The sequence below is a fragment of the Bufo gargarizans genome, chromosome 5, assembly GCF_014858855.1.
Source record: "Bufo gargarizans isolate SCDJY-AF-19 chromosome 5, ASM1485885v1, whole genome shotgun sequence".
Lineage (NCBI taxonomy): Eukaryota > Metazoa > Chordata > Amphibia > Anura > Bufonidae > Bufo > Bufo gargarizans.
In genome coordinates, this window is record NC_058084.1 from 172,379,807 (window position 1) to 172,394,032 (window position 14,226).

Below are 14,226 nucleotides of genomic sequence, written 5' to 3' on the forward strand. Positions count from 1 at the left end.
AGCCAATGTAAACATTAAAAAACTGTGAAACTATTTGTCAAATCCATTAGGTCTATACACAGAAGCTGTTTAGGCATAATATAACAGATATGCACAGCTCTTTTGAACTTTCATCGTTATCTGTTACATTTAAATCGTTGTGTAGCTGGATATGTTGTACTTTTACCGCCTTAAAGGGGTCGTGTCACTTCAGCAAATGGCATTTATCATGTAGACAAAGTTATTACAAGGCACTTCCTAATATATTGTGATTATCCATTAAGGTTACTTTGCTGGCTGGACTCCTTTTTCCATCACAATATACACTTCTCATTTCCATGGTTATGGCCACCCTGCAATTCATTAGTGGTGGTCGTGCTTGCAGACTACAGAAAAAAGCACAAGCCTATGTGCGTTCCATGGGCCTGACCACCAAATAGGTCAGCGCTTTTTCCTATAATGTACAAGCATGACCACCACTAAAGAATTGCAAGGTGGTTGCAAACCATGGAAACGAGTAGGGTATTATGTGATGGAAAAATGAATCCAGCCAGCAGAGGAGGCAATATGGACAATCACAATACATTAATAAGTGCCTTGTATTAACTTTCTCTATACGATAAAGGCCATTTGCTGAAGTGAGACAACCACTTTAAAGGGGCTTTCCAGGTATTATGGTTGTAATGTAATTATAAAAAATTGGGCAACCGTATGGCCACCTAAAACCATTCCATGTACAATCATACTGCAATAGAATACTTTAAATATTGCCTGTAAAGACCCTGATTTCATTTACTTCTTACCGCAGATTGCCGCATTGATATTACAGTAGCTGTTGACTATTCCAGAAGAGCTAGACCATCTACTGCTTCTCAGCTCCAACAGAAACTGAATCGCTACCTCCCTGAACTGATGAAACATGTGTCAACCTTGGGCAACCTCAGCTGCGCCTCTGGATCGCAGTTAAACGTTACCTTCAGCTTTGCAGTTCCAAGTCTCGATGGCTCATTTTATTTTGATTCTGACTTTGAAAACTATAATGAAGACATCCTCAGGAAATTCATAAATGCACAGGCATCTGTGGATACATTTTTAAATGTTAGATCTCTTGAAGCACTTTGGACAAAATTTAGGACACTGTCTACACAGAGAGCAAAGGTGAGAAAACTATTATATAAAGACATTTTCTATCAAACGTAATCTTTATATTTTATGCTGAGGAGACACAAAGAAACTATGTATACATGTAAAAGCACCATGTCAGACATTGAGAAACCCAGCCCAGCACAGGAGGTTCAGCTGTATTCATTTTTACCTCAGCTCTAATTTGGTTAAAGATTTCAATGTCCTTAAAGAAATTCAATACAATACTGTGACATGCTAGCAGAACCCTTGAGGTGGCTGCACATAGGCACAAATAGCATAGACATCTTCTGACATAATACCACAAAATCTTGTTTTGAAAAGGAAAGGTAAGGAAAGACACATCTGCAGGTTTACGGGACCATAGACAAAATGAGTGGTAGGCTCTATATTGGGCATCTTTGCAACTGTTTAAAGCGGTTGTCCGGGCTTTTTAATATTGCTGACCTATTCTCAGGATAGGTCGTCGATATCAGATCGGAGGGGGTCCGACACCCGGCACCCCGTCAATCAGCTGTACAGGGAGACAGGGCACGCAGTGTGCATGTGCGGTCTCACTTCCTGTCCCATAGACATACAGCGGTGAGCAGGAAGAGAGAAGGGAGATGGCACATGCGCACTGCGCGCACCATCTCCAAGTACAGCTGAATGTCATCGGGGGTGCCAGGTGTGGGACTTCCGCCAATCTGATATTGATGGAAATGAGCAGTGTATAATGTGATGGAAAAATGAATCCAGCCAGCGAAGGAGGCAATATGGACGATCACAATACATTAATAAGTGGCTTGTATTAACTTTCTCTACATGATAAATGCCACTTGCTGAAGTGATGTAACCCCTTGAAGCATTTTAATGTTACTTATTTCTTGACATTTTACATCTCATATGATGGAAATACAATGGAAAGCTCCTTACAAGATGAAAAACCGATAGCAGCAACATAACTGTAATGAGCCAAGTGACCTTGGACAGATTTTTAGCCACCTGAAAAAACAACAATGATTCCTACTAAATGACAGCAAACTAAGGCTACTTTCACACTTGCGGCAGAGAGATCCGGCAAGCAGTTCCGACCCCGGAGCTGTCTGCTAGATCCGGCAAAACGTATGCCAACTGATGGCATTTGTAAGACTGATCAGGATCCTGATCAGTCTTAAAAATGCCTTATCAGTCAGAAAAATGCATTAAAATTCTGGATCCGTCATTCCGGTGTTATCAGGCAAAACTGATCCAGCATTTATTTTTTATCACCTTTTTTTCAGTCAGCGCATGCGCAGACCAGAAGGACGAATCCGACATTCCGGTATTTTGAATGCCGAATCTGGCATTAATACATTCCTATGGAAAAAAAAGCCGAATCCGGCATTCAGACAAGTCTTACGTTTTTTTGGCCGGAGTCAAAATGACTGAACGGAAGACATCCTGATGCATCCTGAACGGATTACTATCCATTCAGAATGCATGGGGATATACCTGATCAGTTATTTTCCGGCATAGAACCCAGAAAAGAAAAACGCAAGTGTGAAAGTACCCTGAGATGTTGAAATCGGAATTCCTACAGAGTATACTGGAAAATGTATAACATTTATCTGCTGAAAGTGCAATATCTTTTTAATAAGTTACCATGTGAATAAAACTTATTTAAGCCTTTATGTTAAGCATTACTGTGTTTATGTCTAGGTTATCATCATTTTCACTGATGGCTTGGATGATACTGTGGAGACACTCAAGTTGACATCTGAATCCCTCCGTAGAAAAGGTTTGCAAAAGTATAACTGGCTTTGAATATTGTGCCTGTATGTTACACTCAAAATAGAGAATCAGATTTAGAATCAGAAGAGCGCTTTATCTCATTACCAGACATTACAAACTTACTCTACTGAGCAGGATTCGAAGTGTCACTGAGCTCTCAAAAAACTTTAGATATTAGTCATAGCGACATATCAAAGGTTATGATCCCACCGATCACTGAAACAAGGAGAGAGAAGAGCTGACATAACGTGTTCTTTCTCCTTGCTGCAGGAGACAGACTTGAGACAAGTACATAGGTTTTCTATTGAGTCTGTGTCATGCAGCGAGGAGAGAAAGCACACTACGTAAACGCTTCTCTGTCCTTGTTCTTAAAGGCTATGTACTCCTTTGGGGACCTTTTTATTACTGCATTGTACTTATTATGAGCTAAAAATAATTTTTTCAATTTCGTCTTTATTAAAAATATAGAGTCCTTTTCTCTGTACTGAGCTGAAATGGCAGATTTACCAATAGATTGTCGTAAGCGCCTTGCACATGACCGATTTTTTTTATTTCTGAGTGGCATCTATTTTTTAAATTATTGCCACTTGGATAGCAATAGAACCAATTAGTGTTGCTTGCGAATATCCTAATCGTGAATTTTTATCGCGAATATCAGCACTTTGAATTCGCGAAGATGTAGAATATAGTGCTATATATTCGTAATCGCAAATATTCTAGACTTTTATTTCCATCAGTAACCTCCCTTCTTGCTTGTGGGACGATGAGAAGGCTGCAATATATTTGTCAGAGCTTAGCAACATCCCTAGCAACCAATAGGAAAGTTGTCTACCCCTTTACTATATATAAAAAGCTCCCCAGCAGCCATTTTCTGCTGTTTTTTGCAGTTCTGAGAGAGAGAGAGAGAGAGAGAGAGAGAGAGAGAGAGCAGTGGCATTGCTGTGCTCTGTGCTTTTATCTGGAACCTATTCCTTATCCAATTACATTACATAGTTAGCTAATATATATATATATATATATATATATATATATATATACAGATAGTTAGTGGGAGATAGTCAGTGTAGGTTTGATAGTAATATAGTGTAGCTGATAGGTTCCAGTGCAGGGTGTTAGGTAGTGTGATAGGAATTACTGTTTCTCTGCTGTCCATGCATACATGCTGCAGACATAGTGCTGTGATGTTACAACAATACTTAGTGCACCAATCAGTAATATCTACTCAGACCTGATAAAATGTGAAGTTGCATGTATTGCGCAAAAAAAATAGTTCATCATTAGTGCCAATCTATGCAATTGCGAAAATAATGACTGGAGATCACAAATTTTATAATTCGTGAATTTATTACGATTTTATGAAAAAATTCATGAAATATCGTGAAATATCGCAAAAACAAATATTGCCTATGCCGCTCGTCACTAGAACCAATGCATTTCAATGGCATAATATACAGTCGTGGCCAAAAGTTTTGAGAATGACACAAATATTAGTTTTCACAAAGTTTGCTGCTAAACTCCTTTTAGATCTTTGTTTCAGTTGTTTCTGTGATGTAGTGAAATATAATTACACGCACTTCATACGTTTCAAAGGATTTTATCGACAATTGCATGACATTTATGCAAAGAGTCAGTATTTGCAGTGTTGGCCCTTCTTTTTCAGGATCTCTGCAATTCGACTGGGCATGCTCTCAATCAACTTCTGGGCCAATTCCTGACTGATAGCAACCCATTCTTTCATAATCACTTCTTGGAGTTTGTCATAATTAGTTGGTTTTTGTTTGTCCACCTGCCTCTTGAGGATTGACCACAAGTTCTCAATGGGATTAAGATCTGGGGAGTTTCCAGGCCATGGACCCAAAATGTCAACGCTTTGGTCCCCAAGCCACTTAGTTATCACTTTTGCCTTATGGCACGGTGCTCCATCGTGCTGGAAAATTCATTGTTTTTCACCAAACTGTTGTTGAATTGTTGGAAGAAGTTGCTGTTGGAGGATGTTTTGGTACCATTCTTTATTCTTGGCTGTGTTTTTGGGCAAAATTGTGAGTGAGCCCACTCCCTTGGATGAGAAGCAACCCCACACATGAATGGTCTCAGGATGCTTTACTGTTGGCATGACACAGGACTGATGGTAGCGCTCACCTTTTCTTCTCTGGACAAGCCTTTTTCCTGATGCCCAAAACAATCGGAAAGAGGCTTCATCGGAGAATATGACTTTGCCCCAGTCCTCAGCAGTCCATTCACCATATTTTCTGAAAAAGATCAATCTGTCCCTGATGTTTTTTTTGGAGAGAAGTGGCTTCTTTGGTGCCCTTCTTGACACCAGGTCATCTTCCAAAAGTCTTCGCCTCACTGTGCGTGCAGATGCGCTCACACCTGCCTGCTGTCATTCCTGAGCAAGCTCTGCACTGGTGGCACTCCGATCCCGCAGCTGAATCCTCTTTAGGAGACGATCCTGGTGCTTGCTGGACTTTCTTGGACACCCTGAAGCCTTCTTAACAAAAATTGAACCTCTTTCCTTGAAGTTCTTGATGATCCTATTAATTGTTGATTGAGGTGTAATCTTAGTAGCCACAATATCCTTGCCTGTGAAGCCATTCTTATGCAACGCAATGATGGCTGCACGCGTTTCTTTGGAGGTCACCATGGTTAACAATGGAAGAACAATGATTTCAAGCATCACCCTCCTTTTAACAGGTCAAGTCTGCCATTTTAACCCAATCAGCCTGACATAATGATCTCCAGCCTTGTGCTCGTCAACATTCTCACCTGAGTTAACAAGACGATTACTGAAATGATCTCAGCAGGTCCTTTGATGACAGCAATGAAATGCAGTGGAAAGGTTTTTTTGAGATTAAGTTAATTTTCATGGCAAAGAAGGACTATGCAATTCATCTGATCACTCAGTCTTCATAACATTCTGGAGTATATGAAAATTGCTATTATAAAAACTTAAGCAGCAACTTTTCAAACTTTCTATATTTATGTAATTCTCAAAACTTTTGGCCATGACTGTACACTTAATTTATTGAGGCATCTTTCAGCAGATTTGTATATATGAAACTGGCTGACCTGTTGCATGTGCGCTTGGCAGCTGAAGGCATCTGTGTTGGTCACATGTTTATATGTACCTGCATTGCTGAGAAAAATTAAGTTTTAATATATGCAAATGAGCCTCGAGGAGAAGAAGGTGTGGTAGTTGCAGACAGAGCTCAGCCTCTAGGTGTAACAGCAGCACCCCTGTTGCACCTGGTGCCTCATTTGTAGGGATGAGCGAACTCGAACTGTATAGTTCGGGTTCGTACCGAATTTTGGGGTGTCCGTGACACGGACCCGAACCCGGACATTTTCGTAAAAGTCCGGGTTCGGGTTCGGTGTTCGTCGCTTTCTTCGCGCTTTTGTGACGCTTTCTTGGCGCTTTTTGAAAGGCTGCAAAGCAGCCAATCAACAAGCGTCATACTACTTGCCCCAAGAGGCCATCACAGCCATGCCTACTATTGGCATGGCTGTGATTGGCCAGAGCACCATGTGACCCAGCCTCTATTTAAGCTGGAGTCACATAGCGCCGCCCGTCACTCTGCTCTGATTAGCGTAGGGAGAGGTTGCGGCTGCGACAGTAGGGCGAGATTAGGCAGATTAACTCCTCCAAAGGACTTGATTAACTGATCGATCTGCAGCTGTGGATCATTGAGCTGCTGATCCTCAATTGCTCACTGTTTTTAGGCTGCACAGACCGTTTGTCAGTCTCATTTTTCTGGGGTGATCGGCGGCCATTTTGTGTCTTGTGGTGCGCCAGCACAAGCTGCGACCAAGTGCATTTAACCCTCAATGGTGTGGTTGTTTTTTGGCTAAAGCCTACATCAGGGTGAAGCTGTCACACCAAGTGCATTTAACCAGCAATAGTCTGTTCATTTTTTGGCCATATACAAAATCAGGGGCAAGCTGCGCCTGTCACCAAGTGCATTTAACCCTCAATGGTGTGGTTGTTTTTTGGCTAAAGCCTACATCAGGGTGAAGCTGTCACACCAAGTGCATTTAACCAGCAATAGTCTGTTCATTTTTTGGCCATATACAAAATCAGGGGCAAGCTGCGCCTGTCACCAAGTGCATTTAACCCTCAATGGTGTGGTTGTTTTTTGGCTAAAGCCTACATCAGGGTGAAGCTGTCACACCAAGTGCATTTAACCAGCAATAGTCTGTTCATTTTTTGGCCATATACAAAATCAGGGGCAAGCTGCGCCTGTCACCAAGTGCATTTAACCCTCAATGGTGTGGTTGTTTTTTGGCTAAAGCCTACATCAGGGTGAAGCTGTCACACCAAGTGCATTTAACCAGCAATAGTCTGTTCATTTTTTGGCCATATACAAAATCAGGGGCAAGCTGCGCCTGTCACCAAGTGCATTTAACCCTCAATGGTGTGGTTGTTTTTTGGCTAAAGCCTACATCAGGGTGAAGCTGTCACACCAAGTGCATTTAACCAGCAATAGTCTGTTCATTTTTTGGCCATATACAAAATCAGGGGCAAGCTGCGCCTGTCACCAAGTGCATTTAACCCTCAATGGTGTGGTTGTTTTTTGGCTAAAGCCTACATCAGGGTGAAGCTGTCACACCAAGTGCATTTAACCAGCAATAGTCTGTTCATTTTTTGGCCATATCCCAGTCTAATTCTGTCACTAAATCCATACCGGTCACCCAGCGCCTAAATACTAGGCCTCAAATTTATATCCAGCTAAATCTGTCCCTAGTGCTGTAGCTGGGCGAGTTATTTAGTGTCCGTTCAAGCACATTTCTTGTTCTGGGTTGAAATACAATTCTCAATTTAGCAATTTCATAATTTAGTGGTTCCTGCTATATCAGAGCTCTTTGAAATCTATCCCAAAAAGGGTATATAATATTGAAGGTGCACATAGGGTCATTCAGAGTAACTTCACACACACCCGCTACTGTGTATTTCCAAGTCTAATTCTGTCACTAAATCCATACCGGTGACCCAGCGCCTAAATACTAGGCCTCAAATTTAATTCCCTCTAAATCTCTCGTTACCCACCGCTGTACTGTTGTTGCTGGGCAAGATATTTAGTGTCCGTCAAAGCACATTTTTTGTTCTGGGTTGAAGTACAATTCCCAATTTAGCAATTTCATAATTTAGTGGTTTCTGCTATATCAGAGCTATTTGAAATCTATCCCAAAAAGGGTATATAATATTGAAGGTGCACATAGGGTCATTCAGAATAACTTCACACACACCCGCTACTGTGTATTTCCAAGTCTAATTCTGTCACTAAACCCATACCTGTCACCCAGCGCCTAAATACTAGGCCTCAAATTTAAATCCCTCTAAATCTCTCGTTACCGTTGTCCTGTTGTAGCTGGGAAAGTTATTTAGTGCCCGTCAAAGCACATTTTTTGTTCTGGGTTGAAGTACAATTCCCAATTTAGCAATTTCATAATTTAGTGGTTCCTGCTATATCAGAGCTATTTGAAATCTATCCCAAAAAGGGTATATAATATTGAAGGTGCACATAGGGTCATTCAGAATAACTTCACACACACCCGCTACTGTGTATTTCCAAGTCTAATTCTGTCACTAAATCCATACCGGTGACCCAGCGCCTAAATACTAGGCCTCAAATTTAATTCCCTCTAAATCTCTCGTTACCCACCGCTGTACTGTTGTTGCTGGGCAAGATATTTAGTGTCCGTCAAAGCACATTTTTTGTTCTGGGTTGAAGTACAATTCCCAATTTAGCAATTTCATAATTTAGTGGTTTCTGCTATATCAGAGCTATTTGAAATCTATCCCTAAAAGGGTATATAATATTGAAGGTGCACATAGGGTCATTCAGAATAACTTCACACACACCCGCTACTGTGTATTTCCAAGTCTAATTCTGTCACTAAATCCATACCGGTGACCCAGCGCCTAAATACTAGGCCTCAAATTTAATTCCCTCTAAATCTCTCGTTACCCACCGGTGTACTGTTGTTGCTGGGCAAGATATTTAGTGTCCGTCAAAGCACATTTTTTGTTCTGGGTTGAAGTACAATTCCCAATTTAGCAATTTCATAATTTAGTGGTTTCTGCTATATCAGAGCTATTTGAAATCTATCCCTAAAAGGGTATATAATATTGAAGGTGCACATAGGGTCATTCAGAATAACTTCACACACACGCTTCTGTGCATTTCCAAGTCTAATTCTGTCACTAAATCCATACCGGTGACCCAGCGCCTAAATACTAGGCCTCAAATTTAAATCCCTCTAAATCTCTCGTTACCCACCACTGTACTGTTGTTGCTGGGCAAGATATTTAGTGTCCGTCAAAGCACATTTTTTGTTCTGGGTTGAAGTACAATTCCCAATTTAGCAATTTCATAATTTAGTGGTTTCTGCTATATCAGAGCTATTTGAAATCTATCCCTAAAAGGGTATATAATATTGAAGGTGCACATAGGGTCATTCAGAATAACTTCACACACACCCGCTACTGTGTATTTCCAAGTCTAATTCTGTCACTAAATCCATACCGGTGACCCAGCGCCTAAATACTAGGCCTCAAATTTAATTCCCTCTAAATCTCTCGTTACCCACCGGTGTACTGTTGTTGCTGGGCAAGATATTTAGTGTCCGTCAAAGCACATTTTTTGTTCTGGGTTGAAGTACAATTCCCAATTTAGCAATTTCATAATTTAGTGGTTTCTGCTATATCAGAGCTATTTGAAATCTATCCCTAAAAGGGTATATAATATTGAAGGTGCACATAGGGTCATTCAGAATAACTTCACACACACGCTTCTGTGCATTTCCAAGTCTAATTCTGTCACTAAATCCATACCGGTGACCCAGCGCCTAAATACTAGGCCTCAAATTTAAATCCCTCTAAATCTCTCGTTACCCACCACTGTACTGTTGTTGCTGGGCAAGATATTTAGTGTCCGTCAAAGCACATTTTTTGTTCTGGGTTGAAGTACAATTCCCAATTTAGCAATTTCATAATTTAGTGGTTTCTGCTATATCAGAGCTATTTGAAATCTATCCCTAAAAGGGTATATAATATTGAAGGTGCACATAGGGTCATTCAGAATAACTTCACACACACGCTTCTGTGCATTTCCAAGTCTAATTCTGTCACTAAATCCATACCGGTGACCCAGCGCCTAAATACTAGGCCTCAAATTTAAATCCCTCTAAATCTCTCGTTACCCACCGCTGTACTGTTGTTGCTGGGCAAGATATTTAGTGTCCGTCAAAGCACATTTTTTGTTCTGGGTTGAAGTACAATTCCCAATTTAGCAATTTCATAATTTAGTGGTTTCTGCTATATCAGAGCTATTTGAAATCTATCCCTAAAAGGGTATATAATATTGAAGGTGCACATAGGGTCATTCAGAATAACTTCACACACACGCTTCTGTGCATTTCCAAGTCTAATTCTGTCACTAAATCCATACCGGTGACCCAGCGCCTAAATACTAGGCCTCAAATTTAAATCCCTCTAAATCTCTCGTTACCCACCGCTGTACTGTTGTTGCTGGGCAAGATATTTAGTGTCCGTCAAAGCACATTTTTTGTTCTGGGTTGAAGTACAATTCCCAATTTAGCAATTTCATAATTTAGTGGTTTCTGCTATATCAGAGCTATTTGAAATCTATCCCTAAAAGGGTATATAATATTGAAGGTGCACATAGGGTCATTCAGAATAACTTCACACACACGCTTCTGTGCATTTCCAAGTCTAATTCTGTCACTAAATCCATACCGGTCACCCAGCGCCTAAATACTAGGCCTCAAATTTATATCCCGCTGAATTTGAATACAATACATTGGGCCAAATAATATATTTGTTGTTGTGGTGAACCATAACAATGAGAAAAACATCTAGTAAGGGACGCGGACGTGGACATGGTCGTGGTGGTGTTAGTGGACCCTCTGGTGCTGGGAGAGGACGTGGCCGTTCTGCCACATCCACACGTCCTAGTGTACCAACTACCTCAGGTCCCAGTAGCCGCCAGAATTTACAGCGATATATGGTGGGGCCCAATGCCGTTCTAAGGATGGTAAGGCCTGAGCAGGTACAGGCATTAGTCAATTGGGTGGCCGACAGTGGATCCAGCACGTTCACATTATCTCCCACCCAGTCTTCTGCAGAAAGCGCACAGATGGCGCCTGAAAACCAACCCCATCAGTCTGTCACATCACCCCCATGCATACCAGGGAAACTGTCTCAGCCTCAAGTTATGCAGCAGTCTCTTATGCTGTTTGAAGACTCCGCTGGCAGGGTTTCCCAAGGGCATCCACCTAGCCCTTCCCCAGCGGTGAAAGACATAGAATGCACTGACGCACAACCACTTATGTTTCCTGATGATGAGGACATGGGAATACCACCTCAGCATGTCTCTGATGATGACGAAACACAGGTGCCAACTGCTGCGTCTTTCTGCAGTGTGCAGACTGAACAGGAGGTCAGGGATCAAGACTGGGTGGAAGACGATGCAGGGGACGATGAGGTCCTAGACCCCACATGGAATGAAGGTCGTGCCACTGACTTTCACAGTTCGGAGGAAGAGGCAGTGGTGAGACCGAGCCAACAGCGTAGCAAAAGAGGGAGCAGTGGGCAAAAGCAGAACACCCGCCGCCAAGAGACTCCGCCTGCTACTGACCGCCGCCATCTGGGACCGAGCACCCCAAAGGCAGCTTCAAGGAGTTCCCTGGCATGGCACTTCTTCAAACAATGTGCTGACGACAAGACCCGAGTGGTTTGCACGCTGTGCCATCAGAGCCTGAAGCGAGGCATTAACGTTCTGAACCTGAGCACAACCTGCATGACCAGGCACCTGCATGCAAAGCATGAACTGCAGTGGAGTAAACACCTTAAAACCAAGGAAGTCACTCAGGCTCCCCCTGCTACCTCTTCTGCTGCTGCCGCCTCGGCCTATTCTGCTGCTGCCGCCTCGGCCTCTTCCTCCGCCTCTGGAGGAACGTTGGCACCTGCCGCCCAGCAAACAGGGGATGTACCACCAACACCACCACCACCACCTCCGTCACCAAGCGTCTCAACCATGTCACACGCCAGCGTTCAGCTCTCCATCTCACAAACATTTGATAGAAAGCGTAAATTCCCACCTAGCCACCCTCGATCCCTGGCCCTGAATGCCAGCATTTCTAAACTACTGGCCTATGAAATGCTGTCATTTAGGCTGGTGGACACAGACAGCTTCAAACAGCTCATGTCGCTTGCTGTCCCACAGTATGTTGTTCCCAGCCGGCACTACTTCTCCAAGAGAGCCGTGCCTTCCCTGCACAACCAAGTATCCGATAAAATCAAGTGTGCACTGCGCAACGCCATCTGTAGCAAGGTCCACCTAACCACAGATACGTGGACCAGTAAGCACGGCCAGGGACGCTATATCTCCCTAACTGCACACTGGGTAAATGTAGTGGCAGCTGGGCCCCAGGCGGAGAGCTGTTTGGCGCACGTCCTGCCGCCGCCAAGGATCGCAGGGCAACATTCTTTGCCTCCTGTTGCCACCTCCTCCTTCTCGGCTTCCTCCTCCTCTTCTTCCACCTGCTCATCCAGTCAGCCACACACCTTCACCACCAACTTCAGCACAGCCCGGGGTAAACGTCAGCAGGCCATTCTGAAACTCATATGTTTGGGGGACAGGCCCCACACCGCACAGGAGTTGTGGCGGGGTATTGAACAACAGACCGACGAGTGGTTGCTGCCGGTGAGCCTCAAGCCCGGCCTGGTGGTGTGTGATAATGGGCGAAATCTCGTTGCAGCTCTGGGACTAGCCAATTTGACGCACATCCCTTGCTTGGCGCATGTGCTGAATTTGGTGGTGCAGAAGTTCATTCACAACTACCCCGACATGTCAGAGCTGCTGCATAAAGTGCGGGCCGTCTGTTCGCGCTTCCGGCGTTCACATCCTGCCGCTGCTCGCCTGTCTGCGCTACAGCGTAACTTCGGCCTTCCCGCTCACCGCCTCATATGCGACGTGCCCACCAGGTGGAACTCCACCTTGCACATGCTGGACAGACTGTGCGAGCAGCAGCAGGCCATAGTGGAGTTTCAGCTGCAGCACGCACGGGTCAGTCGCACTACAGAACAGCACCACTTCACCACCAATGACTGGGCCTCCATGCGAGACCTGTGTGCCCTGTTGCGCTGTTTCGAGTACTCCACCAACATGGCCAGTGGCGATGACACCGTTATCAGCGTTACAATACCACTTCTATGTCTCCTTGAGAAAACACTTAGGGCGATGATGGAACAGGAGGTGGCCCAGGAGGAGGAGGAGGAGGATGAGGAAGAGGGGTCATTTTTAGCACTTTCAGGCCAGTCTCTTCGAAGTGACTCAGAGGGAGGTTTTTTGCAACAGCAGAGGCCAGGTACAAATGTGGCCAGCCAGGGCCCACTACTGGAGGACGAGGAGGACGAGGATGAGGAGGAGGTGGAGGAGGATGAGGATGAAGCATGGTCACAGCGGGGTGGCACCCAACGCAGCTCGGGTCCATCACTGGTGCGTGGCTGGGGGGAAAGGCAGGACGATGACGATACGCCTCCCACAGAGGACAGCTTGTCCTTACCCCTGGGCAGCCTGGCACACATGAGCGACTACATGCTGCAGTGCCTGCGCAACGACAGCAGAGTTGCCCACATTTTAACCTGTGCGGACTACTGGGTTGCCACCCTGCTGGATCCACGCTACAAAGACAATGTGCCCACCTTACTTCCTGCACTGGAGCGTGATAGGAAGATGCGCGAGTACAAGCGCACGTTGGTAGACGCGCTACTGAGAGCATTCCCAAATGTCACAGGGGAACAAGTGGAAGCCCAAGGCCAAGGCAGAGGAGGAGCAAGAGGTCGCCAAGGCAGCTGTGTCACGGCCAGCTCCTCTGAGGGCAGGGTTAGCATGGCAGAGATGTGGAAAACTTTTGTCAACACGCCACAGCTAACTGCACCACCACCTGATACGCAACGTGTTAGCAGGAGGCAACATTTCACTAACATGGTGGAACAGTACGTGTGCACACCCCTCCACGTACTGACTGATGGTTCGGCCCCATTCAACTTCTGGGTCTCTAAATTGTCCACGTGGCCAGAGCTAGCCTTTTATGCCTTGGAGGTGCTGGCCTGCCCGGCAGCCAGCGTTTTGTCTGAACGTGTATTCAGCACGGCAGGGGGCGTCATTACAGACAAACGCAGCCGCCTGTCTACAGCCAATGTGGACAAGCTGACGTTCATAAAAATGAACCAGGCATGGATCCCACAGGACCTGTCCGTCCCTTGTCCAGATTAGACATTAACTACCTCCCCATAACCATATATTATTGGACTCCAGGGCACTTCCT

At 44.3% G+C, this 14,226-nt stretch overlaps 1 protein-coding gene across 1 annotated transcript in view; it reads left to right on the forward strand.

The window, feature by feature from the left end:
* The window catches only part of LOC122939367 (collagen alpha-6(VI) chain-like), a 245,052-nt gene that overhangs the window by 100,885 nt on the left and 129,941 nt on the right, over nucleotides 1–14,226 (forward strand). Inside the window, exons 12-13 of the mRNA XM_044295433.1 lie at nucleotides 788–1,137; nucleotides 2,803–2,881. Of these exons, the coding sequence (XP_044151368.1) occupies nucleotides 788–1,137; nucleotides 2,803–2,881 (429 nt within the window). The remainder of the gene's footprint in view (nucleotides 1–787; nucleotides 1,138–2,802; nucleotides 2,882–14,226) is intronic.